A 22,021-nucleotide genomic window follows, 5' to 3' on the forward strand; every position below is an offset into this window, starting at 1 on the left:
AGAAATGAACATTCAATGCACGGGCGACAGATCTGGTTGACATTCCTGCTGTCAGCATGCCAATTGCACGCTCCCTCATTGCTTGTGGCATCTGTGGCATTTTGCTGTGAGACAAAACTGCACATTCCAGGGTGGCCTTTTGTTGTGGGCAGTCTGAGGTACACCTGTGCACTACTCATGATGTCAGATCAGCATCCTGATGTGGCACACCTGTGAGGTGGGATGGATTATCTCAATATAGCAGATGTGCCCACTACCACACATTTGGACTGATTTGTGACCACTGTTTGGGAGGGATGGTTATATTGTGTATCTGGAATGAATTTTAGGTCTCTACGTCCATCCCATGGGGAATGGGAGCAGTAACAAAGGTGTTGCGTTTATATTTTTGTTGAGTGTATGTACACACATGTCCCTCTCATGATTTGTTAACCCATCTTATTTTTAACTTTGCACATTTATACGTTACATCACAACTGTACTATATTAAATGGATTAGCTCTAGCTCAAAATCCAGATAAGGGTGGATGTGCTGTGTATATCCAAAGCGCATGCTGTTAACTATCTGGGAGGGCACTATAGCCAATTGATATAAAACAGTATAAGGCTCAGTAATAGAGCCTTACTTTTGAAGCATGGAAAGATACATATTTCTTTTCACTTTTTGTAATAAAAAACAATGTAATATACTTTTTACTTTGGATGAGTGATTGTACCTAGATGCCGACAAGTCTCTAAATAGATTGCAGGATGCTAGTCTTCCAAATGTCAGATTTTGTCAGCACTTCCAAAACTAACAGTGTATGTTTACAGACATCACAGCCACCTGTGCAAATACCAAGCACTAATTAGCAAAAAGGATACTAATATTTGCCAATGTGTACAGGGACATGCAAAACCAGATTTGTCTGTGTTGCACATAAATCTCATATCCCAGATGTCATCAAAACTAGGATAAACCTCCAAACTGGGATATCCCAGTTAAACTCACAAGATGCAATACATTCTTTAGTAAGTTTGTTTGCTCTTAGGGCAATAAAACTGTGGAGCCTAATTTAACACATTTAAGCAGCAGAAGAGCCGCAGGGCATGCATCACTGCCATCTCTAAACTAGATTAGGCTGTCGAATGTGCTTTTAAAATATTTGATTTTTTTCCTCTGCCTGCCATTGTTATTTAAAGCTCTCCTGTTTTTTTTCTAAATATATATATTTTCTTGTCCCGTGGAAGACCCAGTTCACATCTTTTAAACATATTGTTTCTTTATTATCCTCAGCTTTTCACACTGCCTTTTCCTTCTCCAAAATATCTGATTGCTACTAAGTACAAACATCTAGCATCTTAATTTTGAGATGATCGTCATGGAAAAGAGTTCTAAATAGATTATACTCAGTTCCTGATTTAGGCAGAAGCCCTAATGGGTGATTGGGGAAATGACTTGCATTCATTCAGAATGTTAATTTGGAGGGGTGATCTATGTGCAGTGTATAATGTGCAGAAAGATCGGCTACATGTACAGCTATATTTCTTACACACTTTCTTCACTCATTTTTTGTTAATTTCTTCAGGCCTACTTACCCTGCACTTTTACTCCGCAAGGAATTAACAGGAGTGAAATGCCATTAGTCCCATTCTTAATGCTGTCATGAAATTCTCCCTTAAATAGCCCCCAGAGAGTACATACATATGCTACCCTCGATGATGGGTGTTCTACATTGATGTCAAGTGTCTACGTTCAGGGACAAGGTTTAAAGGCTGAACACTAATATAAAAGCCTCAAATCCATCACATTTAAACATGCAGTTAAACCCTCTAAAAGACAAAAAAATATATATAAACACGTTCCTTTAAATATTTAATATATTAAATAACATACAAATTATATAAAATTACCATTTGTTTTAATTATACATTAGTGATCAGCTGTCAAGATGATTTACTATACAAACAAAATAAGATGCAAGAAAGTTGTGTCTACAAGTATAAAAGTTCTCACTACTGGCTTGTTCTTGGTGTGCTGCCATCACAGAATCGCTTCAGAAGAACTGAGTGGAATTCATTTGTCTCAAATACAAATTGTTCCACTCCCGAACCCTTGTGTCTTTGGAGAGTTGTCCAGGCAGAAAGAGCAAGTAGCTCATGGGCTGCACTAATGGCTAACCTTAAGAACTTTCATTCAACCACAGAGAGCTGCATAGCAATTCTGAATTACAGATAGCTATTCCCACAGCTCTGCTCTAATGTGATGAATAACTCCAATCTTGTCAGAGACTAAAGTGCTCTTCCACCGAATGCTGAACATATGGGATTTTGTGTAGAACACACATGAGCAATGCATAATTCATATTTTTTCTTTTTTGTTTCTGGCTTTGGTTTTCTCAGGAGATCAACAAATGTAATTGAATAATATGTTTTATAAAATCCAAAAATGACTCCTGCAATATAAACAAAAATACAAATTTAAAAAAAGGATAAAATTAAAAGGAAGTGTACCCATACTGCATTAATTTCATCTTCATACAGACAGATATTATAACATAACACAATGTTTAAATTATGAGACATCGAATTATGAGTTTAATCTTCTCATAAGTGGAGACAAACAGCCTTGATCCCTTCTAAGACAGTTCTGAAGCACAGGTGGGTGATGATCGCGTAGGATTCTAAATTGTGCTCTTGGGCCTCAGAGAACTTTTGAGCAAAAATAAAGCCTTGGCATGCAAACCAACAATCAGAAGAACTTTCACCTCTCCTTTGACTAAGTTCAATGCAAGACAGACTATTTTCTGTACTTACTTGAGCACTTGTTAGTGTAGATTATTGAGAATGGAAAACGCATCCTTGAGGCATGAATTTGATACAGAAAAGTGTATAAATTAAAGCCCGACATGTGTGAAAGTGTCAGCTCCTGTGCTTGTTCACTGCCTAGATTGTCCTCACATCTACATTTTTCACTTCATATATACACCAATCAGGCATAACATTATGACCACCAGACTAATATTGCATTGCTGCTAAATCAGCCCTGACCTGTTGAGGCACCAAAATGTTAGCAACAGATCCTGTAATTCTTGTATGTTGTGCAGTAGGGCATCTATTTGTTTATCCAGCACATCCCACAGACACAACACCTAAACACATTGTTCTGTTTCTTAAACCATTCCTGAAACGTTTTGCTTTGTGGCAGATCACATTACGCTGCTGAAAGAGGCTACCGCCATCAGGGAATACTGTTTCCATGAAAGGGTGTATGTGGTCTGCAGTAATGCTTAGGTGGGTGGTATGTGTCAAAGTAACATCTACGTGGATGGCAGGACCCAAGGTTTCACAGCAGAACATTGACCAAACCATCACACTGCCTCCAGCAGCTTGCTTTCTTCCCGTAGTGCATGCTAGTAACGGGCATTCCCAAGTAACATATACAAATGCAATGGTCATCCATGTGATATTAAAGAAACTGTGATTTATAGATAGGTAGGTAGGTAGAAAGATCCTTGTGGAGATAATAAGTTGAGATAATCATGTTATTCACTTCAACTAACACCTAATAATAATGTAATGACTGATCAGTGTATATAACAACTCATTTTAAGAATTTACTGGTAGATATTTCAGAGCTTTTGGCACACTTTATCTACTAGAAAAGTCTTAAACTGAGTAACGGAGCAATAAGCAAACTACTGGATGTTGCACTAGAGCAGCAACAGCATGTCAGACCAAAGCAAAGGGCACATCTGCGAGACACACTTTTCCATACTTTGTGTGAGACTCACCTGCTTACTTCCTTACTGTGTCACTTCATGTCAAAAAAAGGTACAAAAAGTGCAAAAACTCGCTTGACTTCCACCAGCTTCAATCGATTTAATATTTGTTGCTGCATTTCCTTTTGCTTGTTTGTTCACCATGTTCCACGAAAAATCTGCAAAGCTTTTTTGACCCACGATGATATATTTGCTCGCTTTCTTCACAGCCTCTGGATATGAGCAATACTGTGTAAATGTGTCTCTCCTGCAGTGATGACTGAAAACTAGAGCCAGACCAACTGCAGAACATTGACTCAGTATCTGGGAATGGGGACAAAGGATAAAGCTTCTTTGTACTCCTCCACGTGTGACACCTGGTTATCCTATTTACAAAGGGCAAGTCTCTTGCTAGGAACAACAAAGATATTAAGCAAGATCTGCAAGCTCTCAGGACACTGAAAGAGGACCTGAGCTTAGAGGATAAAGACTGCACCCAGGCCGAATGGGGATTTTTTAAATATATATTTATACATATAAATGGCCTAAGTGTTTTAGATGTATTAGACAGTTAATGAACATTCCCATTTTTTCTAATACTTTTCTAATAGACTTCATGCATTTCCAAAGATCTCTAACATTATTAGTCTTTATCTCATTTCTAACTTGATTTCTCTGCTAATGTCCTGTATTGCATAAGCTTTATTTAAAACAACCATATGATTTATGTAATTGTTTCTCCAGAAGGCTTATGCCAAAGAAAAAGTCTTATTTCTGATCTCAGGAAACCTTTCAAAATAAGATTGATCCTGATGATCATTGTTTTGGACTAAATGAGGATTTGAAACAGTCTGAGCAAAAGAGAAAGAAAAGATGGCCTTTAAATGGTTCTACTATAAAGCATTTGTTTCCAGAAATGCTAATATGTTATGTGTTGTTGTAGTTACTAATAAATGGTGTTACTTAAATTGTACAGTTCTGCTGGATTTAATGAGATTAATAATCTCTTTGGAAATCTTTAAGCAGAAAACCAGGGAAACATAACGACTATGATAGTTGAAAGCTGTTGGAGATAAAAGTTCACACACCTCGTACGCCTCTATCTCTAGGAGGTAGAAATGCCAACTGTTCTAGTCCAAAACAACAATATATACCACTTCTCTGTTGTTTTCCTTCTCATCTGATGACCAGAACTGAGGGAAAAAGGGTGCCTTTGGATGTGAGTCCTTGCCTATGTCAGTCATTAATAAATAGCTACACATAGTTTTCCCTTTAGCGTCTATACAACTGTGTCTGCAGGCATGTGACTAATGATGTCAGTGAACCTTCCTTACGTGCACTAGACCCTTTAACACCACCTCTTCCTTTGTGCTTCCTAACCTAAGAAAAAGTTCTCAGAGAAATAATAAAGTCATTTAACTTTCTGAACTTTGAGAAATATGTAGTGTTTAGTATATAGCATTGTTTTGTTTTTGGGTTTTTTTGTTCTTTAAGAATAAATACACCACAACCAGCAGACATTTTAGCTGTTTGTCATTGCACGCCTACAAAAATATCCTATGCTGGCACACAAAACTTGAGGAGTCTAGATGAGTCAGAGTAGCAGTTAGTGAAAGAATTGAACTGTGGACTAGAAAACTGATGTAACTCAGTCTCTCACAGTCCTCGTTTCTTAGCAAAGAGAGGCAGATATCAATACAAGCAAGGAAGACATTACAGCAACACTTGAAACTGAAAGGCTGGCAAAACCAACACATTTTCAGCATGTGGCTCACATCTGAAAGTGTAAATTGACCACAGCTAAAACCTGTCAAATATTCAAAGATGAGATGGAAACTATTTATAGTATCTCTGAGACTATATGCATCCTACTGGAAACTCATATGGGGTGGTAATTCTGTTGTTGTTTTCCAGCATGTAATGTCACACTTTGTAGGAAACATTATATAACATCTCAGTAATGACATACGTTAACTTGTGAAAGTCAGGGCTACTGGATCCTGGTTCTCACTACACAGAGGAATGATTTGTTTTCTGTTTAGTTAAGCTAATTCAAAGGTTATTGCTGTATACTGCAGTAGTTGGATGTGGCCTTCCTGGTGCAGTTATAAAAAATTGCCAACTAGAAAACAAATGTTAAAAAATGCAACAAATAATCCAAATATCTAATCAGTCAATCACATAGCAACAACTCAGTGCATTCAAGATGACCAGCTAAAGTTCAAACTCTAGGGCTACCGTGGCTCAGGGGTTTGGGAAGCGCATCTGTAACCGGAAGGTCGCTGGTTTGATCCCTCTGTCGTTGTGTCCTTGGGCAAGACACTTTACCCTACCGCCTACTGGTGTTGGCCAGAGGGGCCGATGGCGTGATATGGCAGCCTCGCTTCTGTCAGTCTGCCCCAGGACAGCTGTGGCTACAACTGTATCTTGCCTGCACCAGTGTGTGAATGTGAGAGTGAATGAATAGTGGTATTATAAAGCGCTTTGGGTGCCTTGAAAAGCGCTATATAAATCGTTATATAAACCATTATTATTATTAACTCACCATCAGAATGGAGAAGAAAGGTGATACAACGTTGCTGATGCCAAACTGTCTGATCTCAGTAATTCAGGAACTGTTGATCTCCTGGGATTTTCCTGCACAGCCATGACTAGGGTTTGCAGAGAATAGTCCAAAAAAGAGAAAATATCCAGTGAGCTGCAAGTATGCAGTAAGTTCTCTAGGAGTACCTTGTTGATGTCAGAACTCAGAGCAAATAGTTAGACTATTTCAAACTGATGGGAAGGCATCAATACCTGAAATAACCACTCGTTGCCATCAAGATGTCCAGAAGAAATGTGTTTCTTTCTTCACTTGTATTATATTTGCTGCAATTTCTGCTGGCCCCTTAACCAGGTGTCTCTTGAAATATATATATATTTTTAAAAATTCCAATCAGACTTTTTAGTGCTTAAATACAGGATATATAATAATGCCCTTGAATCAGAGAAGCTACAGCAGGAAAAGAATCATGCCAGGTGCCACTCATGTCAGGTAAAAACAGGAAACCGCGTCTTTGCATGAGCTGACCAAAACTGGACAATAGAAGATTGGAAAGATGATTTCTGCTGCTGTATTTGGATAGTAGTGTCATAATTTGGTTTAAATAAGATGAAAGCATGCATCCATCCTACCTTGTATCAAAGGTTCACTCCAGTATATCACTCTGCCGGTGGTGTAATGATGTGGAGGGTAGTTTCTTGGATGTTTTCTTGCTTTAGCTTCCTTAGTATTAACTATGCATGATAGCAATACTGCGTCCTACCCGAATCTTGTTGATGAGCATGTACATCCCTTTATGACTTCCACCATCATACGAATCTTCTGATGGCTGGTTCTAACAGGATACATGCTATGTCACAAAGCTCAAATCATCTCAAACTGGTTTCTTGAACATAAGAAGGAGTTCACTGTGCTCAGCTGTCATCAGACATCAGTCCATGAGAGATTCTTTAGGATGTGATGGTATGAGAGATTCACATCGTGGAGCCGGCAAAGCTTCAGCTTCAGTGAAAATATATGATATATGATTTATATATAGAATGTATAATATTTTAATATTCTGCTAATATTCTGTTAATTGTTAGAACAATGAACACACACACACACACACATTTTTTTATGCTTTTTGATATAATAACACTTATCAATATTGTTTTAGCAGCATGTTGATTGACTTGACAGTTAAGCTGAGCCAGCAGAAAAGTCTGACCTTTTTGTTTTGTTTGTGTAATAAGCATCTTGTTTACATATGAGATGAATAATGCAATATAATTTATGAGCGTAAGCTATTAAGTCAAGAAGTTATTTATTGTTAGTAACATTACATTTTTAATGGAGCCCAACTTTCTTATATAATACATCTGCTGCTTTTGCAGTTCTGAATAATTAGTATTTCTTATGCTGGAGGAAATATAATTCATTTAAAAATCCACTTCATAAATTAAATTCTGCACTTTAAATTAGCCAGGCAAATGACTAGGGTGCTGGACCCATTGTTGTTCCTCAGATTTCTGGCTTGAGTTGACATACTCAGATAAATGTGATTTGTTTTTTGTTTGGTTGATGGGAACTCAAAGTTGAACTAATACTTCATATTGAAATGAAATGTCACAACAACAACCTAGTGATAAAAGCTGTGGTATCAATAATTTACTGCAAGGTAGGGCGCCACTTTTTAGTGAGTCACTAATGACTTTGCTAATTATTATCCATCTAAAAAGTATCAGTTGATTTAATTCCCAGCAAACAAGAGTGGCTATTTCTGTTTCTTGAAATCCCTTGGCTCATTTGCAATGCTTAAGTTTATTATTTTCTTTTATCACACTTCTATCAGCGTGGAATGATTTCACAAATGATAATCATTTTAATTGCTGGTGCTTGTGTCTAAATCTTTCGCCTCTGAGTTTTTTCTTTCTGTCTGGCATTTAAAAAAAAATAAATAAATAACACAGGCCTTTGTGTGAACTGAGGGGGGACTTTCTGCTCAGGTAGTAAAATGAGCTGTGGTAACGATTCCAAGCTGCCGTTGTTTAATTTTCTAATCCTTTAAGCGCCTCCACCTTTTTATTGTGTTGTATCAGAAAAATATAATTGGCTTAAATTCTTCTTTTCTTGAATTTGTTCTTTCTGAAAGTCTTACTCCCTACTACTACTGTCTTATCTTCTCAGTCTTACTATCTCTGTCCTCTCAGTACTTTTCAATCCTGATTAAAATGCACATTCTGACCTATGTGTTTTACTCTCTTCTTCTCTATTCTTATTCTGTGCCTTTATCCTCACCCCCTGCTTGTATCCCTCCCACCACCTTTCCTTCTTTCTTTTTCTTACAGTGTCCTGAGGGGCTGAGGCCAATGAAGGATGGCTCAGGTTGCTATGACTACTCCAGGGGCATTGACTGTACGGATGGCTTCAATGGAGGTTGTGAACAGCTGTGTCTCCAGCAGCTTGTGCCCCTTGAAGATGACCCAAGTTCCAGCAACGTACTCATGTTTTGCGGGTGAGAATAGCTAGTAGTAAATAGAGAAAGAGAAGACATCTGCAGGGTGCCAATAAAGCTTTCTTTGGAAGTAGGTTTCATGAGTGATGGTTCGATTACACAAATGTAAATTTTCAAAAAATACTAAATACGAAATAACCAGTGAATAAACTATAGCTAGAAAGCCATATAGATAGATTGACAAATACATATCATACAGTTCTAGTATAGCCATTACGAGCATAATCTACAAAAACATACACAATACAAAGATGTGGAAAGAAAACTTGCATGAATTTGTCCAAACAATTCAAACCTCATACAAGTAATATTAGTGAATCTCACCTCTGAGATCGTGTTCACAGCTTCTAGCCCAGCTACTATTTTTAGACTGCTCAGTGGAAACCCCGTTCTGTTCTCTTGGCACATGTGCCTGAATGTTACGGAGGTACTGCGTCAAAACAGTGAACCTTTAACCTGATTTTCATTTTGTGGAAGCAGTGGAAGTCACAGGGAGGCAAATCTGATTGGTCTGTGAGGATTTTATATGTGTAGATTAAAAAAAACCCTCCAGCCTTGTCAGTGCACTAAGTTCCAGCACAACATGGCACATGCCAAAGTTCTCTGTATGGTACAAATGGAGCTTTGCATTGACAGTCTGAGGCAGGGGGATCTTTTGGTAGTGCACATCCTTGTGAATGTTGAAAACAAAGAGGATGACTATTATCCTGGTATCACCCTGGACATGACATTCAATGAAAATGGACTCTTAGCTAAAAAACTTCAACTTTGGCTGGCAGTGAGCCTCTGTGTGATGGTCATTTTGTAGAATGAAGATATTCTTGAAGGGGAAATCATGCCAAATTTCAATTAGGTATAGTTTTTGTTTGCACTTATTCATAGAACTTTTTGATTGTACCCAGTATATTGTAAATACTTAGGTTTCCATTTGAGTGCAGACTGCTTAGATTCCCCAGTGCAATCATACTGTTACTTTGCAACTTGATGAAAAACACTGAAAAAAAACTACTGCACTGTGGTCCGTGGCAGCTGGAAAAGATGTGAATAGTGAACAAATGGGTCAAACACAGGACTTCCACCTGTGATACTAGAGTTTGCATGAAAAAAGAAACAAGGTCGTTCTTAGCTGGCTGATTAAATATTTTTTTCTCGTTTAGAATTTATTGTTATCATAATTTTTCTGTTACGTGCTCAGCTTTGGGACATGGAACCATTTTAAGGTTAGGTTAAAGAAAAGAATGATCTACACTGAATAAAACCCTTCAGGTTAGTGAGTATTTCTGCCACAAAGACCTGAACTTCTATATTGGTCTTTTTACCCAATTTCTAAAAGCAGTGATATTCCTGGAGCAATATTAAATATTATATTGTTGCTCCAAACATGAAAGGTCTGAAAAAGGGCTACAAATAGTAACCAAAAATACAGGAAGTACTTCTGTCAGTGTTTTTGTTAGCTTTAGGGTTGTCCTTCCCATTTTCCTTTAAATAGCTGTCTTCTTTGAGGGTATTTATATCTCAAGACTGGCTGATCATTTATGGAAACTGTTCTGATCATGCCAATGAAAGTTGCTTAATTCCTGGGACCTGATAACTGATAAAAGGATACTTAAAAAAACATGTCTAAATGCATCTGTTGACTTTTTGATGGAAACCTAACAGCAGAAGCCTAAAGAAACATGAAGCATGCCCTCATTCTTGATCTGTGTCTGATCTGGAATGATGTCCTCATTTTCCCCAGATCATTTGGTACCCTTACACTGTGGGCAAACATGAACGTTGAGGCTCTGTCCATTTACCATGATATCCTGTTTAATTTCATAAGTGTATTTTACTAAATCACTAGCCTGTATACCCACATGTTCTGTAATAAATGCACAATGCTTTTTAAAAGTGGCCTGTGGGAAAAAAAACCGATTAAATTAATAAAATCATCTGAATGGTATAACTTTGTTCTGTAATTATACAAATTGTTCATTTACAAAAATGGAAACAGATTTGCCTTCAACTACAGAAAGCCCCTGTTCCACCAGATCTGAGTATTGCCAACAGCAGTTGACATCTCCTTCCCACCGAGGTGAAGAGACATGAACAATTGCATGAGTCCTGCGCTCAGCCCTATCCAGCAGCACTAACTGCTCAGCCTGGTCTGTAAGACAGGATTGCACACAATAGTGGAAGCTATAATTGTGACTAACTGCAGAGTCTGCTGAATCCAGTGGCACTGGAATCTGTTTTAAAATGGTTTTCACCAGAGTGCTTGTGTCCACAAACTCGCCATTGATAATTGCTACTGTAGCACTTTGCATATTTAAAAGGCCTTTTTGGCTTTGACAGTAACAAAGTAGATTTAATGGTATATAAACTGAAAACCTGGAAAAATGTCTTTTCAAAACATTGGTTGTGATTGTCTGTGTCAGGCTGTTATTAGTCTGAGGGAATTCTAAAGAAAATCGGTACAATTTTGGCATGCTGAGTTTCTCTGTATTGGTCTTTATAGATTGAAAATTAAAGTAGGAACATGGGAACAGCCTTGTATATAATGTCAGTCTTTCAAATCACAATCAGCCTGCTACAGCTCAATCTTCTGTTTCAAATCTTGCCAGCACTATGCTTTCACCTCAAGTGTAAACAAGGTCTCCTAGATTGCATATCATACATTGTATTGACAGTGTTTCCTTCCTCCTCAGATGCGTACAAGAGTACAAGCTGGCAGGCGATGGGCGCTCCTGTCTCCTGCAGTCAGACAACTGTGATGGACCAAAATGCCCTAAGCAGGATGTCTACTTCAATGACACCCTGTTTGGTGAGATGCTGCATGGATACAACAACAAAACCCAGCAAGTCAACTTGGGACAGATATTCCAAATGACCTTCCGGTAACTAGTGTACAAGTACATGCATTACACTTACATGACTATACAGACTAATGTTCATGCGTCATGTCTTTTTTCTTTCAATTGTCAGTGACTGTTCATTATGTTGTTCTTCACTTTTCTTTAATCTTACCTAGAATCGTGTCTCGTTCTATAAGTTTATGCTTTTTCTTTCCCTTTTATTGTTTTCTTATCTATTGAAAAAAGAATCTGTTTTTATATTATTTCCAACTAAACTTGTAGACACTTAGTCTTCCCTCGAGACCTGCTGTTTCACATCTGAACAGTTTTTCTGCATCTCGAGAGACACATTGAGGCAGCTCTGAAAATCGGTAGTCAGGGTTTGCCATTGGGTTGCTGCGTCTGTGCTTGCTTCAGTGTGTGTGTGTGTGTGCATGTCTATGTAGATACGTGTGTGTGACAGAGAGAGAGAGAAGGGCATGAGAGTGTAATGGTTGAGTGAGGATTGAGACTTATCCCATGGCAGTTCTCCTTAAACTGTCAGCTCTCTGAAAACCTGGCTCACTCTGATAAGTCACATGCTGTCTGTGAGGAAATGCTCAACACTGAGAGATGATAGGGTCTATTTATGCACAAATACAGTATCCACGGTAAACATGCTCAGCCTATATCTCACATTCTCTGTGTCTGTCGTCACTATCTCATGCGCATACTATATAGGCACTGCTTTCAGCAGGGTAACCATAAAATGCTTTTCAACTGCTCTGCCCTATGGGTCATAATAGTTGTGCTTGGCACAGGGTCATGACTTTACAGTGCATACTTTTAAGAAACGGAGAGAAACCTTTCCATCTTTCAAAAATGGCTAAAATTTTAGATCTAGGTAGAATTTATCCGAATGTATTAATAGTTTCTTTGGGCATCGTCGTCCTGCTAAAATCTCCGTGTACCCAGTAAAGGTGGTGAACACAAGGTAAGTGTTTCGAGTCTGCAGTTTTACACCATTAATTTCATTTTAAAATGGTCAAATTATAGTCAAAGAAGCAATTTGAATAATATTAACATAAGAGCCTTTGTAAGGTGTTTGTGTGAAGTCTTCTCTCAGAAGTGTGCTATAATTCAGGTACTGTAATTTCACATAATTCCTCAGAGAATTCAGCATTTCAGTAATCCACAGATAAGTGTATAAAAAAGGACACTTCTGCTTTAATATCCCTATATTCTTAATATAAACAGCTTTCAAAAGAAGCAGTTCTAAATGCTATTAAGTTTCATTTATTTGGGATTTAACACTCGACACAGTCGTGTCAGCAGCGTCCTTGAAGATGTTATTGGAACGTAGAGAAGCTGTTAAACAGAAAGAATCAGACTAATGCATCTATTAGCTAGAGTGAGTTATTGTAAAAGATGACCAATCTAACACTGTTTTTTCATGCATTCAGGAAATGTCAACTAATTACCAAAGTATACAGAACAGGTAAATACAAACTGAAAATATTTTTCTCAGAGTTTTGTTTGGACCTCACGTTATAAATTAAGAGGCTTCAGAGCATTCAAAGGAATGAAAAGCTATGGTTTAACTCCCCCATAACAGCAACATCTGACGACCTTCTCTGTACCCACAATGACGAGTATAGACACTTAGTATACGCCTCGGGTTTTTCCAAGAGTAGCTGCAGACATCAACCTCACTAACTTCTGATGCACAACCAGTTGTTTTGTTCTAAAAGCATTCCTGGAATATAACAGAAACCACTCAGCAGTTAGTTGTGATAGTTACCTGTGATCACCTTATCAGCTCTAAGTTAAACAGGGACTGAAGAGTTATCTTTAGACAGTTTGGAAGAAAGACTGACATGTCCAGAGCTTAAACTGGGGACTAAAGGTCCAAGGTTTCCTAAAGGTTTGAGAGGCTAAACCAGTTGGTAACTTCCACTAATACACTCAACAAGGCACAGTTTGACAGATGAGACAAAGGCACAGTTTGAGGATTATAAACCCTGGCAAAGAGGCAGTCTTTATCCCTTTGCCCTCAAACAGTAGGCTGCACAGTGGGGCCTGATCCTCCAGGCTCCAACTCCATGAGCTGGGCTATATTAAATACAGAAAGTAAATACACATGTACTCAAGACCAGGACTCTGATGACATTACAAAATTGAAACAACTAGCGTTGGCAGACCTGAGACACACAATGAGTGACATACTGGTTTTTTTTACCTTATGAGATCAATATAAAATAATATAGTGTATATGATATTGTTAAAATGTGTTTTTGGTCCCTGCTTTTAAATTTCTTGAAATTTAAAAACTTTCTTTAATGTTTTTTCTTTTTAAATTTCTTCAAATCCTTTCTTGCAGGCAAGAATTAATCAAAGCTCCCTTAATAGCTGGAATTAATCCCTTAAAAATGAAGAAATTGTCAAACAGTGAATTACCAAAGAGAAGTTACAACACTATTAACTTTTCATGTTCCTCCTTTTTAGTGAATGTCTCACCTTTATACACCCTAAGGTTGTTTGGCAAGGTCTATACTCAGAAATACATTTTGCTGATTACTAAGCATCCTTTAAGTATGGTTGTTGTGCTCTGTGACGGTCACTGGCACAGTGACTTGGAAGTCTTAAGAGACAGTCAAAAACCAAAAAAAGACATCAAAATAAAAGTTAGATAATTGCAAAGTTACAAACATTATGGATAAACATTTTTGGCTCTAGCTGAGACTTATATGGGTTTTTTTCAACTTAGGTAAAATTGTAATTCACTAATGATTTCTATAAAGAGTTTCCCTGACACTGTCAAGGTAACTGCAGACAAATCTACTTGGCTCTTAAAAGGGCCCTATTTTCAGTTCTGAACATCAAGTAAAATGACCACTCAGCCACAGCTCTCCATCCACTTTTTCTGTTTGGAATTAGTTAGGTATTGTGGTTATTTATCTTTCCAAGAAGTTAAGTCACACTTCAGAGAGAACATTTATAGAGAACTTTTCCTGTTTTCCATCTCAGCCTTCATTTTCTTACACCTGTGCAATTTGCACCTGTGCTTTGAAGCTAGAAAAATTTCCATGCTAATTGCAAGATGCATACTTAGCTACACTTATATGGTTCCCTGCAGTTAAAGGCACACTTGGCTGATTACATGCAGATGACAGGCAAAGTGCACTTCCAGGCTGATGTGCCTGTTTGGATAAAGAACGCACACGTCTCTAGGTGCAGAGTATGTCTGAAACGAAACACGAAAAGCATTTAAATAGACCGACAGTACATGGTTCAGTACGTTTTGAAGAGAGACTAGAGGAAACAAAAAAGAAAGGTGTTACTCTGTGTATCCATTATTTAAATCAGTGTCAAATTCTGTGGGGAAAATTTTTGTTTAACCAGAATGTATTTTGTATTCATCGACCCCACTAAACTTTCATCTTTGTTTCAATTTATTTCTGTTAACGATGGAAAGTTGAGCCGGGGTAAGTCTAACCAGAAAGGCTCAGCTCACAGTAGGTTGGTACTTGCCTTGCAGTGTCATTAATTAAACATGTGTATTATGCCATGTTATCTTACTGTGGTACTTACTGTGCTTATCAAATCCACTGTCATTTGTCAAAAGAACATTAGCTTTGTCTTCGTAATGATTTTGCTCCCATAAGAACCTACTTCACACTCTATGCATTTGTAGAAACATACTACAGTTCTTATTCTCATCATTTTCTACACTTCCCTCCACACCTTCTTTGATATGCAGATGCAAGACTTATTCCACAGCCCTTATTTTTCTCACCTCCACAGTCTACTGGGTTTCTCTCTCACACACGCACACACACACAAAACCCCATTCCTATGCACCAGCACCTCAAAGTGAAATATTAGATGATTGAGATGAATTGTATAAATTGATTCACAGCTTCACAGGTCTTTTTTTCAGTATGAAATATAATCCGTGATTTACGACTGTTTTGCATACATTTGGTATTATATTGATCACACTTTGCTTTTTCACAGGATGTTGAGGTAAGCCCGGGGAGTGATTTTTGCATATTGCTGTAAATTACAGAACTGTAACACAATATTACGATGTCATTCAAGCATTCATTCATTACATGCGTAAATGTGGATGTGAAAGTATAAAACATTGTGGAAAAGAAATCTGGCCCAAAAAGATTGATTATATTTTTTACAGTTTCATCCAGGAACCTGACAATGAATGCAGGCTAAAGGCCAAAACTTATCCTAAGATTGCATCCTTTCTATTTACTTAATTGTGCACTTACATGCACCATAATGACATCCTGCCACTAATTGGTACATCAGTGTCAAGCCCATGCCTGAAAAGATGACTGTAGAGCCATGGTGCAAAGAAAGTACACTCACTTTTGATTCTAATGGCTTACATATCAGGACTTAAGTGTAATCTAGTCCTAAGCAGGTGCTAGGTAAATACAATCTCAGATGAATTACAAAGCATGGCCTATTACAGCGTATCATTATTTAGTTAACAAAACCTAAAACAAAAGGCAGAAAACTGTGGAAAATTTAACTCGTCTGGGAAGTCATATAAGATAATTTTCCATTTAAAAAATGTTGAAGTCCATCACGCTGTAGTGAGAGAGATTTTTCAGAACTGGAAGACACTTAAAACTGTTGCCAGTCTTCCCACAAGTTAATGTCCCGGCAAATTTACCCCAAGGTCAGACCGTGTAATGCTCAGAAAAACTAATTCTAATGCTGCACCCAAACTACTCAGGCTATATGAGCCTCAGTAAACATGTTAAATGTTAAAGTTCATGACAGTACATTTACAAAAAAAGCATGAACAAGTATGACTCTTTTAGTGGGGATGCCAGCAAAAAGCCCTTCTCTCTAAAAAGAACATGGCAGCAAAGCTTAGGAGCGATGTCCTTTGGCTAGACAAGATCAAATCAGTGATGTTTGGCCATGATGCAGAGGACCACGTTTACTGAAAACACTCCACTCCACAAACACATGGCCCAACATTGAAAAGCCAAGACTCAGCTGACACCTCCACCAAAAGGACGAGGCTCATGCTCTTGAGGATCATGTGATGACTCACAAGATCAGTAGTAGGTCAACAACACTCAGGGTCACGTCCACAGGGAACAAACCCCACTAGGGGTTAAATACCTGGGACTCTCCACCTTTCATTCACCTCTAACCTCTTGGATGAGAGGTAAACTTGAAGAGGTCCAGTTGCCCTTTTTTTTAAGCACAGAAGACTAACATGACCTGGATAACTAAGAACCTACACACCTCATCCTCACTGTTAAGCATGTTGGTTGAGTGATGAGTTAGGCTTGCTTTGCAGCTACTGGACTTGGGCACCTTAAAGTAAATACCAAAGTATTCTAGGACAATGAACCCGAGGATAAAAGCAGGTCTACAACAGAATGGCTGAAGAAGAAAAGAACCAAGTCTAAATCCAGACCTCAGTGAATGCCTACAAAGCTTCTTTTGTAAAGACAAGAGGGGTAAAATTCCTCCTTAACGATGTGAGACACTGATAAAGAACCTTCAGATTGTTTCAGTACACTTCAAGTTAGAAGCCGTTATACAAGCTATTAAAATGATGGGGTGTACTAAGTATAATATGTCATGTGTTGTTGTTCATTTAAAATTGAGTTTGCCTCATTTTATGATACAGGACTGCATGAAGGGTAAATGTGAATGTATGAACACACACGCACACCCTAGTCCTGTAAATTTAGAATAAGAAAGCAGCAGGCAGCATCCAAATAGGAGAGAGCCAGACTCATACATATATACATTGATACACCACTGCAATCACTAAGTACCAATTAACAACTCGAATCATACATTAAAAGAGCAAATGGGATAGGGTGAGCCTCACAGCCTCACAACTTTGAACCTCTAAAGCAGGCATGCTATTTTTTTTAGAAATGATACAGAATACAAAACAGATTCAAATCTGATCCAAAGAAGAATATCCACACTACTGTTTTCACAACACCATGTAATGAGCAGCGGCAGATTATCCTCCTGGCATTTCAAAGTTTACACTCCTTTTCTTGCCTCAAAAAACACCTTTTTTCATGAACTGCCACATGATCATAGGTGATTGAGAGTGCATTAACACAGGAACCTGACCCCACAGCTCTCTATAGACCTGTTAACTGACTCTAGTTAACTGATTTTAGCATTTCATTTAAGCATATCATATTGCTCGCGTGTTTTTTCCTTAATAGTTGGCAGAGTGAGAATGCCTCATGGTAAATGCAGTAAAACGTTTGGGTTGTGACAAAAGACGAGCAATGATTGAGAGAGAGAAGAAATGAGCTCCAATTGCTTTGTTAAGGTGATGCTGTCACTCTTGTCACGTTGATGCATAATGGGGTTTTTTGCAAAAAAGGGAAAAGATACCGAAAAGAAGAAACAGGCAAAACCACTTTTGATAGGTACTCTGCTAGAAGTCGTCATCACTGCTCACCTCTCAGGCGAAGACGATACCACAACATGAATAATTTGTGAATCCAGGAGCCCACAAAGCTCTCAGGCATAAACACAACTACATTTCCATGTTCCTCAGTAATTTTCAGTAATTATCTCCTTTGTGCACACAGGGTAGCGTCTACTGGGGGGTTGAGTCAACAAACATTACAAGGCAGTTTCTTCCCATATAATGAGTAGCCATGAGACACTGAGACAGACTGCTGAGGTGAAGGGTTAAGCTGCTCAAGGTTGATGGGATGCTTCCTAATTCTCTTCCAAAATATGTGCCTGCTCCTTCTTTCTTAAATTCTCAGCATAGTGTTTATCTCTTTACTGTTGCCTGTGCACATATGTGTGTGGGTGTGCGTGGCAGAATTGTGAACTCATACAGAGTTATGTGTGTGTGTGACATCCTGGCGTTAAAGTACTTATGTTTATTTACTTAAATATTCAGATAGTCATATATCTCCATGCATAATTATTTTTACTTACTAGATCGGTTGGCATCTTTGTTGTATTCAAACATTTGGTTGTTTCGACAGATTTCATACCAATTTAATGTGTCTGGCTCATGAGAAAACAAATAAATGCTACCACAGCTTGCGACACTGAGATGTAGGACAGTATGGTGTATTGTATTAGTCTTTCTACTATTTTTATTCGTGAAGGTCATAGTTGTTGTGTCACTTAAAATTTCAAAAAAGCTCTATATTATTTTGTATGTATTTGTGTGGAGTTTTCTCTAGCTGAGATATCTTCTTACAACGCCATCAGTGCTATCTGTGTTATTTGCTATCACAGTCTATGCATTTATTATAGAAAGCCATTACCTAATCCATTACAAACTGGTGTCATGCCATTTGAAACGTGGATGTTTGCAAGGCAAGTATAGACTTTTCCAAATATCCCATTTAGGTGCATAAATGGGAAGTGTGGGATTTAACAGTTTTGGGAGTATGAAGACTCCATTTAGACCCAAATGCATTGTGGTTGTTTGCTAATGCATTGTAAATTGCAGATAAAGTGTATGGCAATAGAAACTGAAATGTATGTGATGTCTGGAGGTGGTTGGATCGCAGCCAGGTGTAAATGCAGTCAGTACAGTTTGGCAACATTGAAAGGCCTCTTCTAGGATTTCAAGCAAGCTGTGAAAAAAGCTGAAAACAGCCTTTTATTTTTACATGAAAAAAATACAACCCAACGCAATTGTACAACAGCAGCCTCACAAAATACTTGATTACATTAAAGTGTCGAGACAAAGCCCTGTGTTTATATGTCATACACTAATGCACACAGACTGCTGTTTCGATATTCAATGTGAATGGGATTTAAAAGGTTAGGTTATTTGTTGTAAATATTAGGCTCTTTCTTGTGAACTCATTTTATTAAATATTTTCATCTCCGTTAGCTTCCACAATCTGTTTGCTCAAGTCCTGTTTTTATTATTTTAATACCCGTCTGCTATAAATGTGGTTTTATCTCTACATTAAACAGCCATGTTGCTTTAGCTTGTACATAGCCATAAAGCATATGCAATTCATTATTTCTTTTAATTCTGCAAATTGATGGGTATCATTTTTGAAAGTATACAGGATACATAAGTATTTAGTCATTCAATTTTATTCAATAATTTGGATATTAAACTTAAAAAATGAAAATGAAAATGAAAAAGCAAGAATGACCAAAAAGGGATATTTTTTCCTCACATTGCTCCAGTTGATTTTCTGGAAAGTTTGAGTCTTATTTACACCATGGCACCTTAGCAGACCGAGTTTAGCAAAAGAGGAAGCGTAAGGGTAAGAGGAGGTTCTTAAAGCCTCAGTGATTCCTCCATCTTTATGACTGAGTGCACATAAGGTGAGCATGTCTGGGAGATTGCGAGGGCTTTGTGTGCAGTGCTCAAACATTTGTGTGGGTTTGGATTTAACTTTGTGTGGGCATGTGTTTGCTTGTGTGAGTCAGTGCACCGGTGTTTGTGAGTGTGATTGTTCCCAAGGCACTCACTCTCTGTGCAGTAACTCACATGGCGAGGCAGGACCTAATAGACCCTAGCCTAATATCAACTAATGTTAGAGAGGCTTGTATCCGACTACCTGCTGTTTGGCTGCAGAAAGCAGGGATGGGGGGAGAGAGGGGGGGGGGGGGGGGGGGGGGGTTGGTAAAGGGAGCAATATGTGTTTAGAAAAAAAAAAGTTTAATCAAAACAGTAAAGCCAATCAAAACTTAGCGAAACACTAGGAAAGAGTAACTGCGAGAGAAATGCTGGGGCAGGGGGTGGGGGTAGTGCACCAAATGCTGCTTTGTGCATGATGTAATAAAGTAGTCAAACATCTCATACAGATGTAGACAAATCATGTGGGAGAGTAGAAGTACATGGAGCACTCATTTTGCAAGGTGTGGCTCTGATGTGCAGCAATTTATACAGAAAGGTAGACATGGCAAAAAAGAAAAACAGATGAGATTAATTGGACCAGATTAAAGAATACCAATTATGTCATGCTTGTCTTTTGTTTTTATATATGTGTTGACAGCCTTCTGCAGCTTGCTGTACTCCTCCAGGATATTTCAACTTCCCGATCCTATCCCCAGCTCAGGATTGTAAAATATTATTACTTCTATAGTTAGCATTAAAATTATTATTTACTATTAGCTGACAATTACAACAGAGGTAGAGACATTTTTAAAGAAGCATTGCTTTAGCAAAAGTAATAAACCACCATGGAAACACCACACTACACATAAAACTGTGTTACTGGCAAAGTGTGCATAAAGTATCAAAAGTAAAGGCAATTATTCTGCCAAAAAATGCTCACAATCAGTATTATATGGATCAATTATACTGCTGCACTTTAAATGCTTCTTTAGATTGTTTAATTTACTGTAATGCATCATATTCTATACAACAGTATGACTGTAGTATCATCATGGGAGCTTTTGGCAATATAGTGTATGAAAAAAAGAATCACAGTTTAATTCAAAGGCTTCAGCGCGATGTGATGTGGTTAACTGTTAATATCTACAGGAGGTTTTTAAGTGTTACATTTAGGTGGTGTATTAACAAAACAGCTGGTATACTTTGTATAATCATTCAACCAAATAATTTCTCATTGATGCTAAACTGAGTGCTGGTGGAGCCTGCAGTTGTTCAACTTGGATGTTTATTAATTTAGACATGGTGATTTTAACCAAAAGCTCTCCTTGCTCATATGCCAAAAGACTTTTTATAAGATTCGTACATCACACATGTTGGCCAAGGTAGTTAAGAAGAGGACGTGTTTGTTACAATGATAAATCAGAGTTATTTGCTAAGGTTAGCTCTGTTTCCACACAAAGTGCAGATGATAACTGATTTCAAGGCGGTTAAAGCACAGCCAGCAGCAGTTTTTTTTTTTAATAAGCCAGCCTCACATCAGTTTCCCCCATAAAGACCAGAGGTTTATCCACAATGTACATGTACAAACAGTCTGGCCTCTTTTTCACCCCTTTTAGAAATCTACGTCACTGAGTAACACAATTTCATAACACTTTTCTAGTGGTATATAGTATAGTTTGGCACACATCTGAAGCTTCTGCCAACTTTCAGTATCTAGGCCATGAGTAAAGTACATCAAATGTTGTGACAAGAGCAGTCTTTATGTACTCCCGGCATCAGAGAAACTAAAATCCCGTTGGATTACTCTTTTATGTCTCCACAATCACTGGAATTACTTTTGTGTTAACATTTCACACAGTTAACTAACATTCCCTTAAGCTTTGAACATCATGCCCACAGGTTTGACGTTGGGAATGATCAAAACTTTTAGAGTCTATAAGATCGTCTGAAACTGATGAGCTTCTTTGTTTGTAAAAATGAAAAAAATGAAAAAACATCTAGACTGGGACTCAGGGTGACCATTTACGGTGAAAGCAAATACCCTAGAATGTTCTTACCTTGCCCATTTATTACCTC

General features: G+C 37.9%; 1 protein-coding gene across 2 annotated transcripts in view; it reads left to right on the forward strand.

Annotated features, from left to right (window-relative positions):
- Positions 1-22,021, forward strand: part of astn2 (astrotactin 2) — a 288,974-nt gene that overhangs the window by 173,755 nt on the left and 93,198 nt on the right. For both annotated transcript variants that reach the window (XM_026173680.1, XM_026173681.1), the window contains 2 exons: positions 8,613-8,779; positions 11,467-11,655. In XM_026173680.1, the coding sequence (XP_026029465.1) occupies positions 8,613-8,779; positions 11,467-11,655 (356 nt within the window). The remainder of the gene's footprint in view (positions 1-8,612; positions 8,780-11,466; positions 11,656-22,021) is intronic.

This window comes from Astatotilapia calliptera, chromosome 7 (assembly GCF_900246225.1).
Source record: "Astatotilapia calliptera chromosome 7, fAstCal1.2, whole genome shotgun sequence".
Classification (NCBI taxonomy): domain Eukaryota; kingdom Metazoa; phylum Chordata; class Actinopteri; order Cichliformes; family Cichlidae; genus Astatotilapia; species Astatotilapia calliptera.